Source organism: Betta splendens, chromosome 7 (genome assembly GCF_900634795.4).
Source record: "Betta splendens chromosome 7, fBetSpl5.4, whole genome shotgun sequence".
NCBI classification, from domain to species: Eukaryota; Metazoa; Chordata; class Actinopteri; order Anabantiformes; family Osphronemidae; genus Betta; species Betta splendens.
Window position 1 is genome coordinate 9,186,839 of NC_040887.2, and position 17,619 is coordinate 9,204,457.

General features: G+C 49.0%; 1 protein-coding gene across 7 annotated transcripts in view; it reads right to left on the reverse strand.

The window, feature by feature from the left end:
* The window catches only part of plxna2 (plexin A2), a 182,234-nt gene that overhangs the window by 26,129 nt on the left and 138,486 nt on the right, over positions 1 to 17,619 (reverse strand). For 6 of the 7 annotated variants that reach the window (XM_029157357.3, XM_055510096.1, XM_055510098.1 and 3 more), the window contains 8 exons: positions 16,900 to 17,100; positions 16,191 to 16,287; positions 15,727 to 15,926; positions 10,699 to 10,850; positions 8,451 to 8,568; positions 6,917 to 7,053; positions 5,356 to 5,523; positions 4,535 to 4,628 (listed from right to left, as the gene is read on the reverse strand). In XM_029157357.3, the coding sequence (XP_029013190.1) occupies positions 4,535 to 4,628; positions 5,356 to 5,523; positions 6,917 to 7,053; positions 8,451 to 8,568; positions 10,699 to 10,850; positions 15,727 to 15,926; positions 16,191 to 16,287; positions 16,900 to 17,100 (1,167 nt within the window). Of the gene's footprint in view, positions 1 to 318; positions 2,902 to 4,534; positions 4,629 to 5,355; positions 5,524 to 6,916; positions 7,054 to 8,450; positions 8,569 to 10,698; positions 10,851 to 15,726; positions 15,927 to 16,190; positions 16,288 to 16,899; positions 17,101 to 17,619 lie in introns of those variants that run through there. The other variant, XM_041071641.2, reaches the window with a different exon arrangement.

Genomic DNA, 17,619 nt, shown 5'->3' on the forward strand with positions numbered 1-17,619 from the left:
ATTGTCTGTCATTAAATCCATCTTTCCTGGAGGGGAGGCCTCCATAAAACTGAAAACAAATGGCTGCTTCTGCTTCACTGGAAAACACCGGAGGACAACAAGCACAAAGGATGGAGGCATCGCTCCTCCGTCTCCTCAGGTAGAGGCTGAGCTATGGCTCTTTTATTACTTCTCTCCAGTTTGCCCAGATGAGAGCCCCGCGCTCCATCCATCCTCCCCAACTCAGCTCTGGAGGGAACGGACAGAGACAGGATTGATTGCTGCACAGCTCTCCCTCCGCTCAGAGAGGTTTTTATCTCCTCTCACTCCCCCCCCCCTCTCTCTCCCTCTCTGGGGAAGAAACTTAATTAGGAGTAAATATCATCAAAGCTGGTAAATGCTAGTGACTACCACGCCTCCTACCTGTTGTCTGCTGCACCAGAGCGCGCCAGAGCGATCGATGCAAACGTATTCTGCGTGGGCAATCGTACGTTGCCAGCGCGGCGCGAGGCAAACTCTGGGAGTGTGTCTGTGCAGGCAGGAGGAGGCCTCCTCACTTGGTTTACTCTCCGATAGACTTAATTAGACTTGACATACAAGGCTGCCACGCAGAGCATTAAATCCATCCATCCATTACCCTGAACCACTTATCCTATAAGGGTCATGGGACACCGGAGAGGCAGGATGCACCTTGGGCAGGTGGCCCCATATGCACAAACAAACATGCTGAAAAAATCTGAATTATAAAAATGTTTCATGCTTTTAATATTATATGATTTTTTTTAATTTATGAAACAATAACCTTTGTCTAAAATGAACTGACTTTAACTGAGTCTCTGCTGCCTAGAGGTCAATGAAAGGGTGACATCGTACAGGAATGCGCCTGTCTGCGGATGCTCAGTGGACGTGCTCCCTGGTCTTGTGACATTATTCTTCAGAATTCCCACTTTACAAGCTGCACTACAGCAACAACAGCAGGGAGATAAGCCCTTTGAAAAATAGATAGCACAAGCAGATATGTCTCCTGGCATACTTTCACATTAGCCAATGAAAATCTGGAAGAAGTGATGAAAATTTTACAGAAACTGCACAATGCATTGGCTCACACTTCACTGAAAGCCAAATACACCTCATAAACTTTAAATAGATTTTGAATTATCTGCAGTATATATATATAAAACATGACTATAAAAAAGACCTAGTATAGAGCAGCCCTGCTTTAATGTCATAATTACCTGATAAGAGAATTAAATATTGCCTCTTTCTTACAGTGTACGGTGATAGGTTTAAGAGTGTAGAAGTGTTCAACCAAAGCTTAGCTGCTGTCTTACTGTTGGCATGGCGACACTTCGCACAGACAGGCCCAGATGCTCCGGCAGCGTCCTCGTGACTGTCACGTTGGAACGCCGAGGCATTTGCAAGTCAACTGCAGCTCCGACTGCCATCTGCTCTGCCCGAAACGGATACTGTGGGTATTTTTTCTTCCCTCTTAAACCGTCCTCGCTTAATAAATCCTTTCCTTCGCCGAATCCCGTCAAGATAGAAAACTGCTGCGATCATGTGGGACGTTGCAGGCGGCGAGTGTGACGTGTGTAAATCCAGAGCGATGAGTAAAGTAAACAGCGATGGGAAAATGGGGCATCGCGGGATTTGAAAAACGTGGGGTATTAGGTTCATTCAGTAACTGTATTTAAGAATACTTTAATAAATACATATCAAACATGTTATTTTATTTTAAGTTCTGCAGGATTACTGCACTTCCAAATACCTTACATTATTTCTATCGGCTCTTCTCTAACACATCACAACACACGGGTTGAGACACTGCCAAATGCATCCAGCAGTAGACTATATCTGCTCCTTCAGGCCATGTGGAGGAAGCAGATACACATTGTTCAGCATTGATAAAGTGAGTTGAGGTCAACAGATAGAGAAAATAATTGGAATCTCGGCCTCATCTGTCTTCCTTCTCTAGTGTTGGATGGGGCCGGGGTGTTTTAAGGCAGTAAAACTCCAGCCCCTCTGGCCGAATACATTACCATGATCTACTGTGCTGCTCGCACCCGCCCAACCGTTCCGAGGTCTTTGGCCGGGGCAGCGGCGAGGAAGGCAGAGGCAGAGGGTGCAGATGAGATGGACGGGCTGCGGGGATGTGCGTGGGAGCGGAGCGAGGAATCAAAGAGTCAAAGGTCACCTGGTGGATAGCATTAAGGAGCCAGTCACTGTGCTTGATAGCGCCGTATCCGTTTCCCTGTCGGCTCCGGTGCTTTGTTAATAACTGGCATTAATTCGTATTTCGGCTGTGACTCATCCCCGAGGTCTGTGAGGATGTGAGCGAGCGCCGCTACAGAGTTAAATGTTCCTCTTAGATGTGTGACAGGCTGAAACGGAAACATCGTCTGCCACACGCCTCGCGACCAGGGTGGGACTAATTCCAAACATCCCCGTCCCTCTTATGAAGCAACAGAAATGTTACTGTAAAAATAACGGCGCTGCTCCTCCACATTTCGGACGCACAAATAGTTGCTCTCAGTGAAATAGTGAATTCCCATGTAAATGCATGTAAATTGTATGTTTTGAGAGTCGATAATGGTGTCTTGTGGCATTGATCGGCGGCCTCCTCTAGTGCTCAGACAATCAGACAGCACATCCACGCTCAACACTTTGGGCGATAAGCAGTGGCTGCAAATGCACCTGCCGCGCCGAGCCTGACACTCCAGACATCTTAAGCGTGGCAAATGCGGCAGATGAAATCTCTCTGAGACAGGGAAATGTTCTGGTGCTGGAAAATAACCCTTTTAGCTTTAATCAAGATTATGATAAATGTTTCAATTGAGAATCTGGTGACAGATACAGAGCATTTCACAAAGAAAATTGTCTTTTTCTCTCCCCCACTTTCTTTGTAAATCCGCGCAGGTGACACTAGGGAGGGAGAGAAGAGAAGCAATTTAGCCGGAGACAGGTGATCATTTGAAGGCTGGCTGACAGACAGCAGCTGTTATTGCTATAGGCTGCTCTGCTGTTTGCCTTCCTCCAGTGACAAAAGGGGTGAGGGGAGAAGGGGGGAGAGATAGGATGAAGAATGGATAATTGTAACCTTAGCATTTAATACAAATTCATTCTATGTGGCTGTGGGGGCAATCAAGACAAGTGACATGGGACACACACACACACACACACACACACACACACACACACACACACACACACACACACACACACACACACACACACACACACACACACACACACACACACACAGAGTTAAATCCCATTTCACCAGATCCAGGAGTGTCTCGTTTTTGTCCTCTAAACATAAAACAGCAAATATCTGCCTCTTCTTATAATTACTCAGCTTTCACAACTCACAAAGGGAAACAGTGTAGCGCAAAAACGCCTCCAGGGCAGAGTTAAAGTTTCCAGTAAAGGACCGTTCGCTAAGCAAGTCAGACACTTAAAGCCAATTTTAGACTGCTAATGTCAGGGATGGGGCAGCTGGAGGCGCAGAGGGGGAAGAAGCATGTTGGGACACACGTGTGTCTAAATCCAGACATTAAGGATGTCGTACAGTATGAATGAGGTGGCAGGCGTCTCTCTCTTGTTTAGATTTGGTTTAATCTTTTCAGAACCCGAGTATCTTTATTTAGACAACCTGTGTTTCACCTCTACGGACACAGATCTTTTAGTTTTTTTTATAGCTAGCACTGTCTGTAAAATTCTTTGGCAGAACTCTGATCCTAAAGCTCTACTGTTCTACCTGCTCTCCCCTTCGATTCACTCCGCATCCTTCCTGTTTCCGTTCAGTCCATTCATCTGTCCGCTCCCATCTCCCACCACACCACCGAGAAAATCCCATCCTCTTAATTAAACAAGAGCCCCCAGGACAGGGGCTCAAATGCAATTTGTAACGATTTCCCGCAGCCAAGACTTTGATTATACAAGGGCTCTTTATGCTGACCAAAGTCTTCTGACCGCAGTTAATCTTCTATTGAAGCACATTAGGCTCCTTGGCCCCGATCGCTGCCCACCTCCAACCCCACCCCTGTGACGCACTCACACCCCTCCTCCAAACTGTCCTCCGGCCTCTTCCACTGCTCCCGAGCACGTGTCTGCTGTACTGTACATGCTGAGAATCTCAGTTTTTGTTTAAAACGCTGTTCAGGTTGCGTGACAGTACAACAGCACAGGGTCCGGCAGGCCGGAGCCGCGTTGGAGAGCTACGGTTTGGCCTGGAGAAAATTAGCAGAGTAAACTCTTAATCAAATCCTGCACGAAGACCACTCTCACTGCCAGATGCATTATTTAGATGCTTGAGACCACCTAGTTTAAGTGTAACCTAAGTAGGTACTGCACGAAGAGCTGTAGGGGCTGCTGTGAAAGATAAGCCTTTTTTTACACAAACTGTTAAACATAACATGGATTTCTGTATGAAAGTACTGCTTGAGACTGCAAGTTTCGAGCAGGAAATCGCGGGTGTACATGATCCAGCACGTGTAATGTATGTGTTATATATTGTTTTCAAGGGCAGCGAAAACACCAGCTGTGTGGTTCTTACATTGACAGACTCCCGGCCAGCGTACTTGACTCGGATCCTGGGCTCCTGAACCACGTCCAGGTTGGTCCCTGTCACCACCAGAGGGGTGTGGCCGCTGCAGGAAAAGGACAGCAACAGGAAGAGAAACAAGTTCAAATCCAACTCTCCGCTCAACCCTGGTGGCCTTGGCCTCCATTACCCAGCTGCTCTCCCTTTCTTTGCTGTTGCTCCTGTCAATATGAAGGTGTCAATCTGAATCCAGATGCTGAGCAGATATTAGTGCGATAATAGATCTGAGGTGGTTATACAGTACGCGCTCATTAAACCACACTCACTGACTAACTGCTCTGCTCTCTGTCTGACGACAGCATTCGACAGCATAACCAACACGAGATCCTCCCTGTCTCGCTTAAGTGCCCCCCCCCCCCCCCCCCCCCTTCTGTTGCAGCATCCCCCCCACTCCTCTCTAAGTCCATGCCATCTGCTGTGGATTCACACCTCTCATAGCACATTGTTCTGCTAAGCTGCTATTCCATCTACATCCCTCTCCTCCTTTTAATTAGTAGTGTACGCTGCATGTGCAACTGTCTGCTTAAGATCATCGCGGTCTCACCAGCGCCCACCCTCTTCGGCGTGTGAGGAGTCCCAGACCCAGACAAATTGGAAGAGAGCAGAACAGTAATTGAAAGTGCAATATTGACTAGTGTGTTTATTGCCACTGGTCTGGACTGGCTGGCCTTGTCTGTTTACTCAGGACGTGGACAAACTAATAATCCCCGTGTACAGTCTGAATGCATATGCGAGTACAGCATGTGCTGGCCGTGGAACCCTTTTGACCTCACCTTGCAATGCTCCAGTCCGGCTCGATACGCTGGATGGTGGGGTCCTCTATGTAGTCAAAGGTGAGGCTCTCCCTGATCTGGGCGTGATCCACGCTCACGCTGATCTGCACTGGGCCGACACCGGACACAGAAGGCGCAGAGTAGCACACTATCTCCGTCATGGTCCGTCTGCAAATGACCAAACTCCAGCATGAATGGAATTATTGCAACATGAATCAGCTCAGTGCAGACAACATCTGCCCATGTTGATAACTGAACCCACAAACAAGTGTTCTGATGAATAGACAGGCTGGACAGGCCTCAGGCATTGCCCCGAGGATGCTTGCTCTCTCTATTGAGCATTGATCTTTGTTGTTTGTTATTTCGATTGCTTCATATATTTGACACAAATAAGTTTGAAAAGGTTGACAAGTTTCTTAGTAAATGAATATGTGCTCCAAGGCTTTTCGTGGCTCCGTGTTTGTCGCTCTTCCCTTTGAATTTGTCCCAGTTCATTAGCAGAGTCACGCCTGTAATGACTCCCGCCCATCTTCCTCTCTCTCCAACGGCAGAAATATGGTAGAGAAACACAAACGAGCAATTAACCCCATATCTCATTAAATCTGGCCAGACTCCTCAACCTTATAACATCATATTCAGGCAACTGTGGGGGGGGGGGGGGGGGGGGGTTAAAATAGACACAGCAGAAAGGAGAAGGAAAGGAGGAAAGAGAGGAACGGTGGGATGGGTCGAGGGAGCTAGGAAGAAAGTGAATTAAAAATCGTGGGGGTCAGAACAAATGAACAAAATGATAGAAAGAAAGAACGAGGAAGAGGCGGTGGATAATAAAGAACAGGAATGGAGACTGTTATTGCAGGGTTTGATGCAGAGGGTCATCAAAACCTTGCTAAGATTTACACAAGCTCCTGACAGAGGGAAGAGAGAAGCTCTGCCCTGAGGGGTTTCTCAGTAATATCAAGGAGAGAAACACAAGAATTTGGTGAAGTATAGAGTCTTATTTAACAGGAATAATCTATACAACACTGGGAACACAAGCTGCTGTACTTTGTCTTGGGGCACTGTTTGGCACGGATCTTATATATTCAGACTGTGATGTATGTAGCAGCTCAGGGAAAGTAAAGAAACAGCGAGTCATAGTCCTGATATCAGCACATGCTAACAGCACGCTGTAAATGGTGTGGATGCTGCAAAATGCAAATCAGAATCTAATACATATAGATCCTGCAAAAGAAGTGCAAACATGACAAAACAGAAAAATGATCCTGTTGCTTTTGAGTTCGTCCCACACTCAGTTTAGCCACGGCTACTGCTTTTGACATTCATTGTAAGTGAGTTATTTTCACACGCGAGTCTGCGTTAAACCTGGGAGTCAAAGTTATGTCTTTCATTTGCACTTTATTGAATATGAACATTTCCCGCTCATCTTAATGTGCAATAAAGAGCCCCGAGTAGTCCGGGTCAGGCAGAAAGCTCAATCACGCAGGCTGTTTTAGCAAATTAAAATTTATGGGCAGCTAATAGCGATTTTACGGCTTGGAGGAACGTAAGAAAAGCCTCTCACCCGAAGAACTCGCACGTCTGGTTTCCAAACTGAACGTTGACGCTGCTGCCGGCGTCCAGGTTCTGGCCCAGTATGGTGACCTTCGTGCCCCCGGACTCCGGGCCTCTGCTGGGGGACAGGCCCGTCACTGTCGGGGTCTACAGCACAGAGACATGAGGAGAGTGAGGTTAGAACACACAAAAACAAAACGGAGACCCGCTAGAAAGTTTCACACATAGGATCATCACAAGTCCCCGGCAAATTACGGCTCTTCACGTCGCCGGGGCCGATGGGAGTGGAGCGAGGGATGCAAACCTGGAGCTCCTGGAGTCCCTGAGATCCTCCTACCGTGCACGAGCGAAGCTTTTTAAAGACGCTTCTAAAAATAACCAGTGTTTACAGCGACACAGGCAGATGGAGAAGTATCCGAGTAGACAGGCTGTCATACAAAGAGACACGCGTGCAACAGCACACGCACACATTTGCACACAAACAATTTAAAAACCACTAAATGCCCGCTCTGTCGGCGGCGCTGCCCCGTTGGCAGCTCCTCCGCCGGTGCTGGCTGAAACAGGCGGCGGCACGGGGGAGTCGGGAAAATGGAAAAGCGTCTCTGTGATGGAGTGTTCTCCCTCTTCTTTTTACAGAGGAATCGCAAGCGGCGCCAATACTGTGTTTTGTCTCGTATCCTCCGAGGAATTTCGCCGCCTCCCAGAGCAGCAGCTGGAACAGCGGTGAGACAAAGTGGCCGAGCATCCCCACCGACAGGACTCGACGCTGTCAGCCAGAGTGTGTGTGAGCGTCAGGATGCGGCCGAAATCAGGCCCTCCGAAAACAACGGTAGTAATTACTAGCTGCTGCTAATTGCTAAGGGAGTGCTAATTGTGAAGGTGTGATTCGGAACGAATGGGAGGCAGATTATGTGTTAGCTGCAGGCTGAGCAGAGAGCAGGTGACAGAGGGAGGAGGTCGTGTTTATCACCCGCAACCATCAGCTGTTTTAAATTTATCGCAGCTAATACTTACTAGAGAACTTTTAAGTCTACCAATACCCCAAAATACAGAAGCAGCTCATCATATTACAAAAGCAGAAATGCTTCCAGGAAAACTTGGACTAAATTATTCTTTTTGCCATCCACTGGGTAATGCTCAGCTTACATAACGCAGCCCGGCAGAAAATGTTCGCTTGTAACACCAGAGAAGAGGAAAAACACTCACAGCGGAGAAATCTGTGAGATTTGATTTGAGACTGGAACCATCTGCAACAAGTCAGGATCAGATATTCTGCCCTTTAAAATCCTCTAACTGTTATTAGAGGAATGTTACAGTGAAAAAATAATAATGAGCACGCTGAGTTTTAGTGGGCTGTTGGTTGTCATGGCAACGCACACATTACTATGTGCCTGCAGCCCATCAACAACCCGTTTACAACATTTAACTGACTCCATTTAATTAACTACATATTTTGGTGTTTTTTTTTGCTAATGCTGACTTCAACACAATTTGTACTTTTTGTAAGTGATGTTCTACAAACTCACAGGCGTGATGCTTCTTACCACAAAGGAGTAGTGCTGTGAGGAGCGAGCCGTGAGCTCTGGCCTGCACTCGCCGACACACAGCTGGACCGGACCCGGCGCGCTGTCTTTAGGAGCTGCATCCATCTCGCACACGATCCTAGAAGAGACACACACACCATCAGGAGCGACGCCACGAGGCTGAGCGCTCGCTCTCACAAGGAGGCAGCGCTTTTGTTTTGAAAGGTAACTTGGCTGGAAAGTTGTCCGTACATCTCAATGCCTAATCGAAGACACAGAGAGAAAGTCATCAAAATACTTTTCTGCCTCATATCGATTTATCCGCCACTCTGAACGCAATCTTCTTCTCATTTCATTACAGGACACATCCAGACATCGACGGGAACCCCCCTCGGCGACGCCTTCGAACGAGACCACTCCAGCAAACGCCAGCTGGAGCGCTAGTAAATTCCCCGACAACCACCAGACACCTGACGGCGCTGGTGCTGGTGCTGTGCCGGTGCCATATGTCCGCTGTCATTCCCACAGCAGGATCAATAGCGCTTTACCTTAGCATGTGATCAAGAGTCAGCCGGCGCTGCAGGTGACCACATCAGGTGACATCATAAAACGAGGACGCCCATCGATCGCTGGCACCGGGGAGGAATAAAAGCACGAGAAGCAATCAAAGAGTATGCGGCGGGGAAGCAGGCGGGAGGGAACTGGAGAGGCAGGCATACTGTTTCTGCAGCGCTGATGAGTTAGCACAGCACTGTGCAAGAGCTTTGCTGGATGAGCTACGTGAAAGACAGCGGCTAAAGGAGGATTTATTCACTGGCAGAGCTGATGTTTTCATCTCGCCGGGGCCTCGGACAAACAGGAACTTGCTTCTCGAAGCTGAGCGGCCTCAACCGCCATTAAGGCCTGCTCCACATGTAAGATGCCAGGCTTTCATTGGAAATGTTACAAATATTAATAAAGATGGACGTGAAGCCTCCGTAATACCACAGCTGTCGCGTTTCTTTCAAAGTCATAGCAGATTTAGCACCTTAGACACATCAGTCCAGCCCATCACAGGAGGCCGGATGATTCAGTTAAAGCTCTAAACATAAACAGCCGCAGTCAGATACAGACGGTTATAATGAACCTCAGGCCAATGACCCCAAAATGCTCTGAGTGACAGACCCGCTCCGAAAACCACCACAAAGACACCCGATTTCTTAGAGGTTAGACTAAAGGGGTCATAGGTGAGTTTTTTAATTTCATCCAGTCTATTTTTTACATGCCGTATAAATGAATTCCCTGGCCTGTCCCCAACTGGATTAAAAGTGCTGTCAGATCAATGCGCTGCTGACAAATTGTCCCCTACAGCCAAGCGGCACATGGTGAATCTTAATTACAACTGCCCAGTAATGAGCTGAGAACCACAGCTGTCCTGCACTGTATCACATCACTGCTATTCATGAGCTGCGGTGCCTCTCGCGTGACGCCAAAACCTCATCAGGCCCAATGATTTATTTATTAAATTAGCCGCCAGGTGAGCCGCTGCTGCTCCACGTGTGCGGCGCGCGACCTGCACCGGCGCCGCAGGAGGCGCAGCGCCGGGCCGCTCTCACTCTGAGGGCAGAAATAGGCCAAAGGAAGAATTAGGGTTAAAGGCTCCTCTGAGAGTCACGAGTGTGATCTGTGTACTGTATGTGTGTCAGCTATGAAGTTTAAACTGCTCTCTTCAAGACAGTGGGGAGAGGAGAGTTTGTGTTTCCTAAAAATATTACTAGAATATTTCTGCTGTGGTCTCAATAATGGGTTTACAGCCAACACTTAGAGGCAGCAAAAGTTAAAGCATCTCTTAAGTACATCGCATATTTACACATTTGCCTGTGGGTTCTGACTCACCTGAAGAGCTTAAACCACCGCAAGGCCTCTACTCTAAACAGGAGCGCGCGTCCTGCCGGGGGGAGGTGGTGCACGGGCCACGTTTCATTAGTTCAGGGCGAGCGGCACGGGCTTCAGCGCGACGTATGCGCAGCGCGGGACAATTAGGGAGGCAAACAGAAGTAAACACACACAGCTGTTGTGGGACTGTTTATGATGGGCCGCGCTTCGGGGAGGGAAGTGGGGTAGTGTGCTGCAGGGCGGCAACAGTGATGCTCCAGCCTCCACCAGAGAAAAGCAGCTCTATGTCACTCTCCTTGTGATGAGAGTGTCATCATCTAAGTCATCTAAGTCCAATTGTTGCTTTTTCCAGTTGTCCATGAACATCAGGCATGAAGCTCTCTGTGTGACTTACTGCTCAGCGATGATGTAGCCGTCCTCCACAGGCGTGCACCTCACCCCCGCCACCTCCACGTTGCCCACCATGTCGGCGAAGGCCAGACCCAGGTTCATTCCGTGGATGGTGACCCGCGTGCCTCCCTCCGGGGGTCCGGCCGTCGGCGTCACCTGAACGACAGGGAGAAAAGTGTGCGTTGCTTTTTCTCCGCCATCGTAGATTCCTGAGTGGACACAGTTTTCCTCGAACGCTCAAGGGCAAAAATGCTCTTTCGGTCCAGGTGGTTGTAAAAGCAATTAAGAGCTCTCCCCATGCCTGCATCCACTGAATGTCAGAACATGCCATGAGTCACTGTGCCAAGAGCAAGCGACCATCACGACGGTAGCTAATTGCACACACTTTGTAGGTCTTTCACAAACACACACAACGGCACAAAGTTTCATCTTCTCATTTACTTCTGCAACTATTTCCTCCCTGCGCCTGTACAACAATAAACCACTAATAAAAAAAAAGAAAAATCAGAGCCTTCATCAAGAGCGTGATGAGTCTACCGCTGTTCTACAACTATAACAAGGGGCCATATTAATACTTAGTGCAGACCACCTACTCATAAAATACAATATGGCTGCTCAGCATGACCTTGGCACAGAGTGGCACAGTGCCTTCTGTGCTGCAGGGCCCTGTTGAGGCTCCGCTCTGGACGCCGTCCAGCCCTTTAAGCACGAGGAGGAAAAGAGAAGGAGGTGGAGGAGGAAGAGAGGAGGGGAGAAAAGGAGAGCGCTACGAAAGGACCAGCCAAGTAGATTGACCCACTATTTAGAGACTGAGGAAGAGGAGGGCACTAGTGGGGACGACTGTCACTTCGCTGTGTGGAGCTGCTGGTGCTGTGTAAACAATCGATACGCTATTACCGGCCGCGCGAGCAGAAGACGAGGGCCGACAGTCGCACAAAGTGCCGCGTGACGCCAACCCTTCGGAGCGCTGCACCCCGGCCCACTATTGCGATGCGGGTTCCCTGTGGGATGCCGGCATTGTAATCTAGATTTAGTGGACATTAATTGCTCTGGATGTAAAGTAAGTGTGTCACTGCACTGCCGGAGGGGTCTGAATACATGAATCTTTTACCACTGCTTGGGCATGCAGAGTATAGAGGGGGGTGGGGAGGATGGGGGGGGGCACAATGGCTAAATATATCCATGTCAGGCAGTGGCAGCAGCTATTCGAGTAGACTTAGTGATGGTTACATAAGCAACGCGAGGGCCTGGGAGAGAAGCAGAGAGAAAGATGAGAGAAGAGGAGAAGGGGCGGCGGGAGACAATGAGAGAGAGAGAGAGAGAGAGAGAGAGAGAGGGGGAGAGAGAGTGCGAGAGAGAGGAGAGTGAACAGCAGAGTGGAGAAATGAAACTAGAATACGGGGAAGTGCGGGGAACACGGGATGAGCAGCAGTGAGTGTAAAAGCCACACTGCTCAGTCCTATCAGCCGTGATGGATGACAGGTGAGGCGGGAATGGTGACAGGGCGGCAGCGCCGGATCGCAGATGGGTCGGCTAAAAGCTTGGGAGACCTCCTCTGTCTCCCCTTGAGGCTGAAACGGAGCCGTTCCCGTGGTGGACCAGACACAGGGAGACAGTCTAATCCATGCATGAAACCCATTTGACTAAGCCTCCCATTGGCAGATAGAGCCTCGATTCATCAGTGGATCATGGAGGCAGCGCCACATCAAAGCCTCGCCAATCCCGTCCTGAGGACTGAGTGAAGCAATGCTCTCTGCGTCTGCGTTCCTTATGGGATGCCCATAAACCGAGCCCTACCGGAGTCTCTACGGGGGCACGGGAGATCTTCATATTTGACTGCGACCTCCTCCTCGCGTCCCTGTTCCATTTTTCCTCCCGCCTTTCGTCATCTCGTCTCCCGCCGGCCAAGTGACACGTTCCGCTCCTCCTCCAAGCGCCGGCCTGCTTGTTTGTCTCACCGCAGCGATTTTCCGAAAGGAAGAGGGAAAGGACGCGCTCGTGCCCCCCCCCCCCCCCACACACACACACACGGTGCTGCCGTGCCATGCTCCCTGTGTAATCCTTTTAGGAGCAGAGCTGCTGCCCGCATGGCGTTGCCGATGTGTCAATAGAGGGTAATTCCCAGTAAACAGTCAGCAGTCAGCTTCCGCATCGCAATCCTCACTCCCACTCCAACACTGGTTATGGCATAATCCATCTTTCTCCAGTTTGGGAGATCGGAGTATTGATCACTTGCTGCCGCATCCTGCTGGATTTGGCAACAGCCATAGAAAGATTAGGCTAAAGAGGCGTGACATGACCTGAAATGAGAACGGAGGCGTTCTGATCCACGAGGAGGAACCTCACAGGAAAGAGAATCTGAGTTAGAGCAAAACAGCGAGGTTTCAGTGAACGTGTCCGTCAAAGCGGTGTGAGCTGAAGTAACGGAGGGGAAGGTGGTGCTGATGCAGCCACAGCTAAACAAACAACGCCCCCTGTAACTGTGGTACAGTAGCTGAGCAAGCACACGGGGTAATGATGTTTAATTATCCCCTCTATGCTGAAATACACAATATCAGCAATTTTACGGTTTGTTTTTTATTCTCAACCTTTTAAATACACATGAATTACACCAGGGGTACGTGAAGCACAGGACAGCGGATGTGTTTCCATTCTGTGGCTGTATTTTATCCTTCCAGAATTAAATAGCCCTTGATACAGTTTCAGTTTAGGAGCTTTCAGCTAATCTCTTTGTCTTTGGACTCTGCTCAGACTAATTCGAGCATGTCACGTTTAATTGTGAGCGGTCTTTAATGGTCTTGATTAAACGCCACAGTTCACTCAGTCTCGAACAAAATACATCCTAAATACTTTACGGGGGTCTTAAACATCTTGTAGTCAGACAAGAGATACAGAGCTGGGGTAAAAAAAAAAAGAGTTTATGGTGAAGGAGAAGAGAGAAAACATGAGATAAGATTAAAAGGGCGAGTTCCTCTGTGAGTATACAGATGATATACCGTGTGTGTGTGTGTGTGTGTGTGTGTGTGTGTGTGTGTGTGTGTGTGTGTGCGTGTGTGTGTGAGAGCCCTGTGCGCATTACGCCGAACACTGAAGACACGCTTTAATGTTTGACATTTCACTCTACCTTCTGCTTCGCGGTTAAATGAAGTGCAGCGCGCATACAGTACCGCGGAGCTGGGCAGCTCTCTGAGGCCCACGGATCAGTAGTACTGTTCTGATACTGACAGGCAGGCCCACCATCCCCGTGGTCTACAAAACATCAACAATCAGCTCGCACAGGCTATATGAGGGGACGGGGGCAGGAATCCCACACTTTTTTTATTTCCTTTCTGAGGCAACGTCTCGGTTTTTTCCACTGGCTGCCACTGAGAGCCAGGGAAGCCTCTTTGCTGTGCAGTAAACTCACACTGAAGCCACAGCCAAAGCCAAGTGAGGAGCTGCCTTTCATACGCCCAGCCAACTCCCAGCTTCATTTGATGTCATTCCCTCTGCTGTTAGCGGGGGCTTACATGCCTTTAATATTAATGGGCCGATGGTGGGAGGCACCATGGCACTTAATAGGAACATTAATTATTCAAAAGGCCTATCTTGTGGTAGGCACATCTACTAATGTGCTAGTATGTATACAAATCAGCTCATGATAGGGGGCTTTGGTGCACACAATCAAAACCAAATTTATTAATAAATTCAGCCCACCAGGGGGACGTCTGCTTCGTAAAGAAACTGTAATCACTGGGAAACCAGGGGGGGGTCGGGGCGCGGCGCAAACGAGCGGCGATGAAGACGAGAGACGCCGGTGCGTCTCTGAAGTGTGCGCTCGTGTGAAGCCTGTAAATCAACACGGAGTTGGTTTGGTCGTAAACAGACGTGAGTCGCGATGGCCCTGTTTCTGCTTTTTATGTAGAATGTGGTGAGCTTTTCTCTAAAACATCCAATGAGGTTCACTACACATTGTAAATTGTAAATGCATCTGTCTGGTCTCTCTCCGCGTGTGTCCCTGTGAAGGACTGGCGACCTGACCAGGGTGAACCCCGTCTCTCCCCCGACTGACAGCGAGCAAGTACGTCTCCACGGATGGCATACAACGAAAAGCAGTAAAGAAAAGTAAAGAAGCTCGGGGGCAGAAGGGCGACTGAAGGAGCGGCAGGCGAGACAGAAACCGATCGAGAGAGACAGAAACACAGCCGAGCAGGAACGCTCCTCTGCTTCTTCTTTTCCAGCTTATCTGTTCACAGAGTAGCAAATCAATTAGCCAAGTTGTTAGCACCACTTTTTAATTGGCTAGAGTTAGATGTGAGTATGTGGTAGAGGAGCGAGAGGCCAGAAGAATCAATGAGGAGGTGGAGGGGTCAGGTGGGTTAACCACCATGCACTGGCGCGTTACCACAGCTAATTAAACACGGTGTTCCTCTGGCCTGATCCCCTGTGGGCCCACTGCAGTAGGTGGAGTAAAAACCCAAAGGCCCAGCGATGGGCTCACAAATAAGCACTTCCAGGTCGTGACATTAGCATTGCTGGGTAGATGGAGAACAAATGAGGCGGCACACTTACTTACAGCACACCTCCGCAGTACCTCTGCTCGCTACACCAGCTCCACCAGTAAAGAGCCTGTTTGTGTTTGTTCTGTAGCTTTATGCAGTTCGTTTTGTTTGCCATTTGTTGGTACCAAAGTTACTTCAAAGGGATGGAATAACCTTGCAGGAAGACAACAGGCTTGAAACGCTACAAGTAGGCATCCGCTGCAAACAGTAGGCAGCTGTCAAAGAGACAAGTCTTAAAAACAGAATATCACCGACGAGCCCGGTGCGTGTCAGCGCCACTGCCCTTGAATGTGCTCTGAAGGGGAAACTAACTCATACAGACAGCCAGGGAAAACTAAACAACAATAACGTTACTAGTCTGTATGTTTGTGTCCTACAGGATCAGCCACATACAGTAAAATCTTTTTACATTGACTGGGTGGTGTGTGTGTGTGTGTGTGTGCGTGCGTTCGTGCGTGCGTGTGTGTGTGTGTGCGGACGGGCCCCCTGACCTCAGTGATGCGTGGGTTGGTGCACTTGACGTTCTTGCTGGACAGGTTGAGCCAGCGGGTGGTGTAGGGGTTGGTGGGAGGGCAGTGGTGCCGCAGGGTGCACCGTCCCTCGCCGCTGCACCAGCCGCACTGGAACTTCCTCTCCGCCTTCAGACACATGCCGCAGCTGTCTCTCTGAGCCGCGCACTTGTACAGGTGCACTGTGGGAGGAGAGAAACAGGATCCAGGAGAGGCAGCGGAGATGCGGCAGATGAGTAACGTGACGGTTATTCAGAGCGTGACAACAAACAGCAGGTTGGTGAAACAGCCCCACAGGCTATTTCTCCTGTTACCACCAGTAACACATATTTCAATACATGACTTACATACCATAAAAATAGTTGCAGTGTAAGCTTGACTTAGCAAAGACATCATTCAGAGAGACTTCTAAAACCAGTGTGCTGCTCGCCAGCTCTTGTTCCTACCTTGGATATTGTCCGGGTTATCAATGATGAAGTTGCCGTTCCACACCACTGAGAAATCCACAGGCAGCTCGCTGATTTTCATCCCCTCGTACAGATACTAGAGAGGAGAACACGCAGAGAGAGGCATGTGAAGGTGGACATAAAGACAAAAGATAGAGGAGGAGGCTTCGATGGGAAGCTTGGGAATTAGAGTGTCCTTGTACTGTGGATGCTGCACTGTTACCACGACCTTACATCATCAGAGAGCTGACAAAGTGAAAACCCACAGTAAGTGGGGCAGCTGGGCAGAGGCTTGAGCTCCTCTCCCGGCCTTTAAGGATGCTGTCCTCAACTGCCTCCCGCGCCCTTAATTCTAGCCTGACTTTCTTTGTGGGAGTGTGGGAGCGCGAGTGCATGAGAGACCGAGATAGAAACATGCAGAGAATGTGTTTGTACGCGGCTCCACTGGGAATATACAGGAAGAAAATCCGAGGCATGATTGACTGGAGGGCAGAGCAGTGCTGCAGTCCTCTCCAGTGTAATTACCTCGGCTGCATCTCCTGCGCCTCCACTGACTACATGACACACACAGGAATTCATACACAGAAATACACAGCGTTACGGGACTCTTCTATAGATAGCAAGACAGCGTTCTTTCCGTATTTTGTATGTAAATGTGGACCTAAACAATGAGACAAAAATACACACAAGAAGGTGCGTCACCACCCACCGAGCTGTTCTGGCACTGCACACTGGAGCTGTTGAAGCGCAGGGCCGTGACCCGGTGGCTGACCCCCTGGATGTGGAGGACACACTCGTAGCCCCTCTGTCCAGACTGGGGCTGGGGCAGGTTCCTGGCCTTCAGGGTGATGGGCTTCACCTCGCCTGCAGGGATGAGAATCTCCTCAGAGCGCACAAGCTGGGGACAGTCCTGGAGAAAAGATGACAACGTTGGACAGGGTGCAACCGTAACACCTCAGCATTTAGGAGCTTCACAGATTAGCCAGCTGGTCAAATACATGCTCCGCGGTCTCCACCACTAGGTCACTGTGGTATAATGTGAAGATAAGATTTACAACAATCTTTACACCATGTGGAAACATTTGGTCTTTTTTAAATAGCTGCTAGTGGAAAGAGAAAGACGGAGAAAATAGATTTTATTCATAATACCAACTGGGACTAAAGCATCTCGCCTAAATAATGAAGATGTATATAAAATATGGATGGATAGGGAGACTACAGGAGGCACTGTAGTGGTGCCAGCAGATCCATACACAATGTAATGCAACACCAAAGGCAGCAGTTAACATTTTCTATGCTTTAGCAGAAGCAAATGTAAATAAAGAGTATGTAAACATAGAGGAGCTGCACATTTCAAGCAGATTGTATCCACTGACTGACTCTGGTAAAGTGATCCTGTGTCATTGTAAAGACACACTGGGCTCAATAA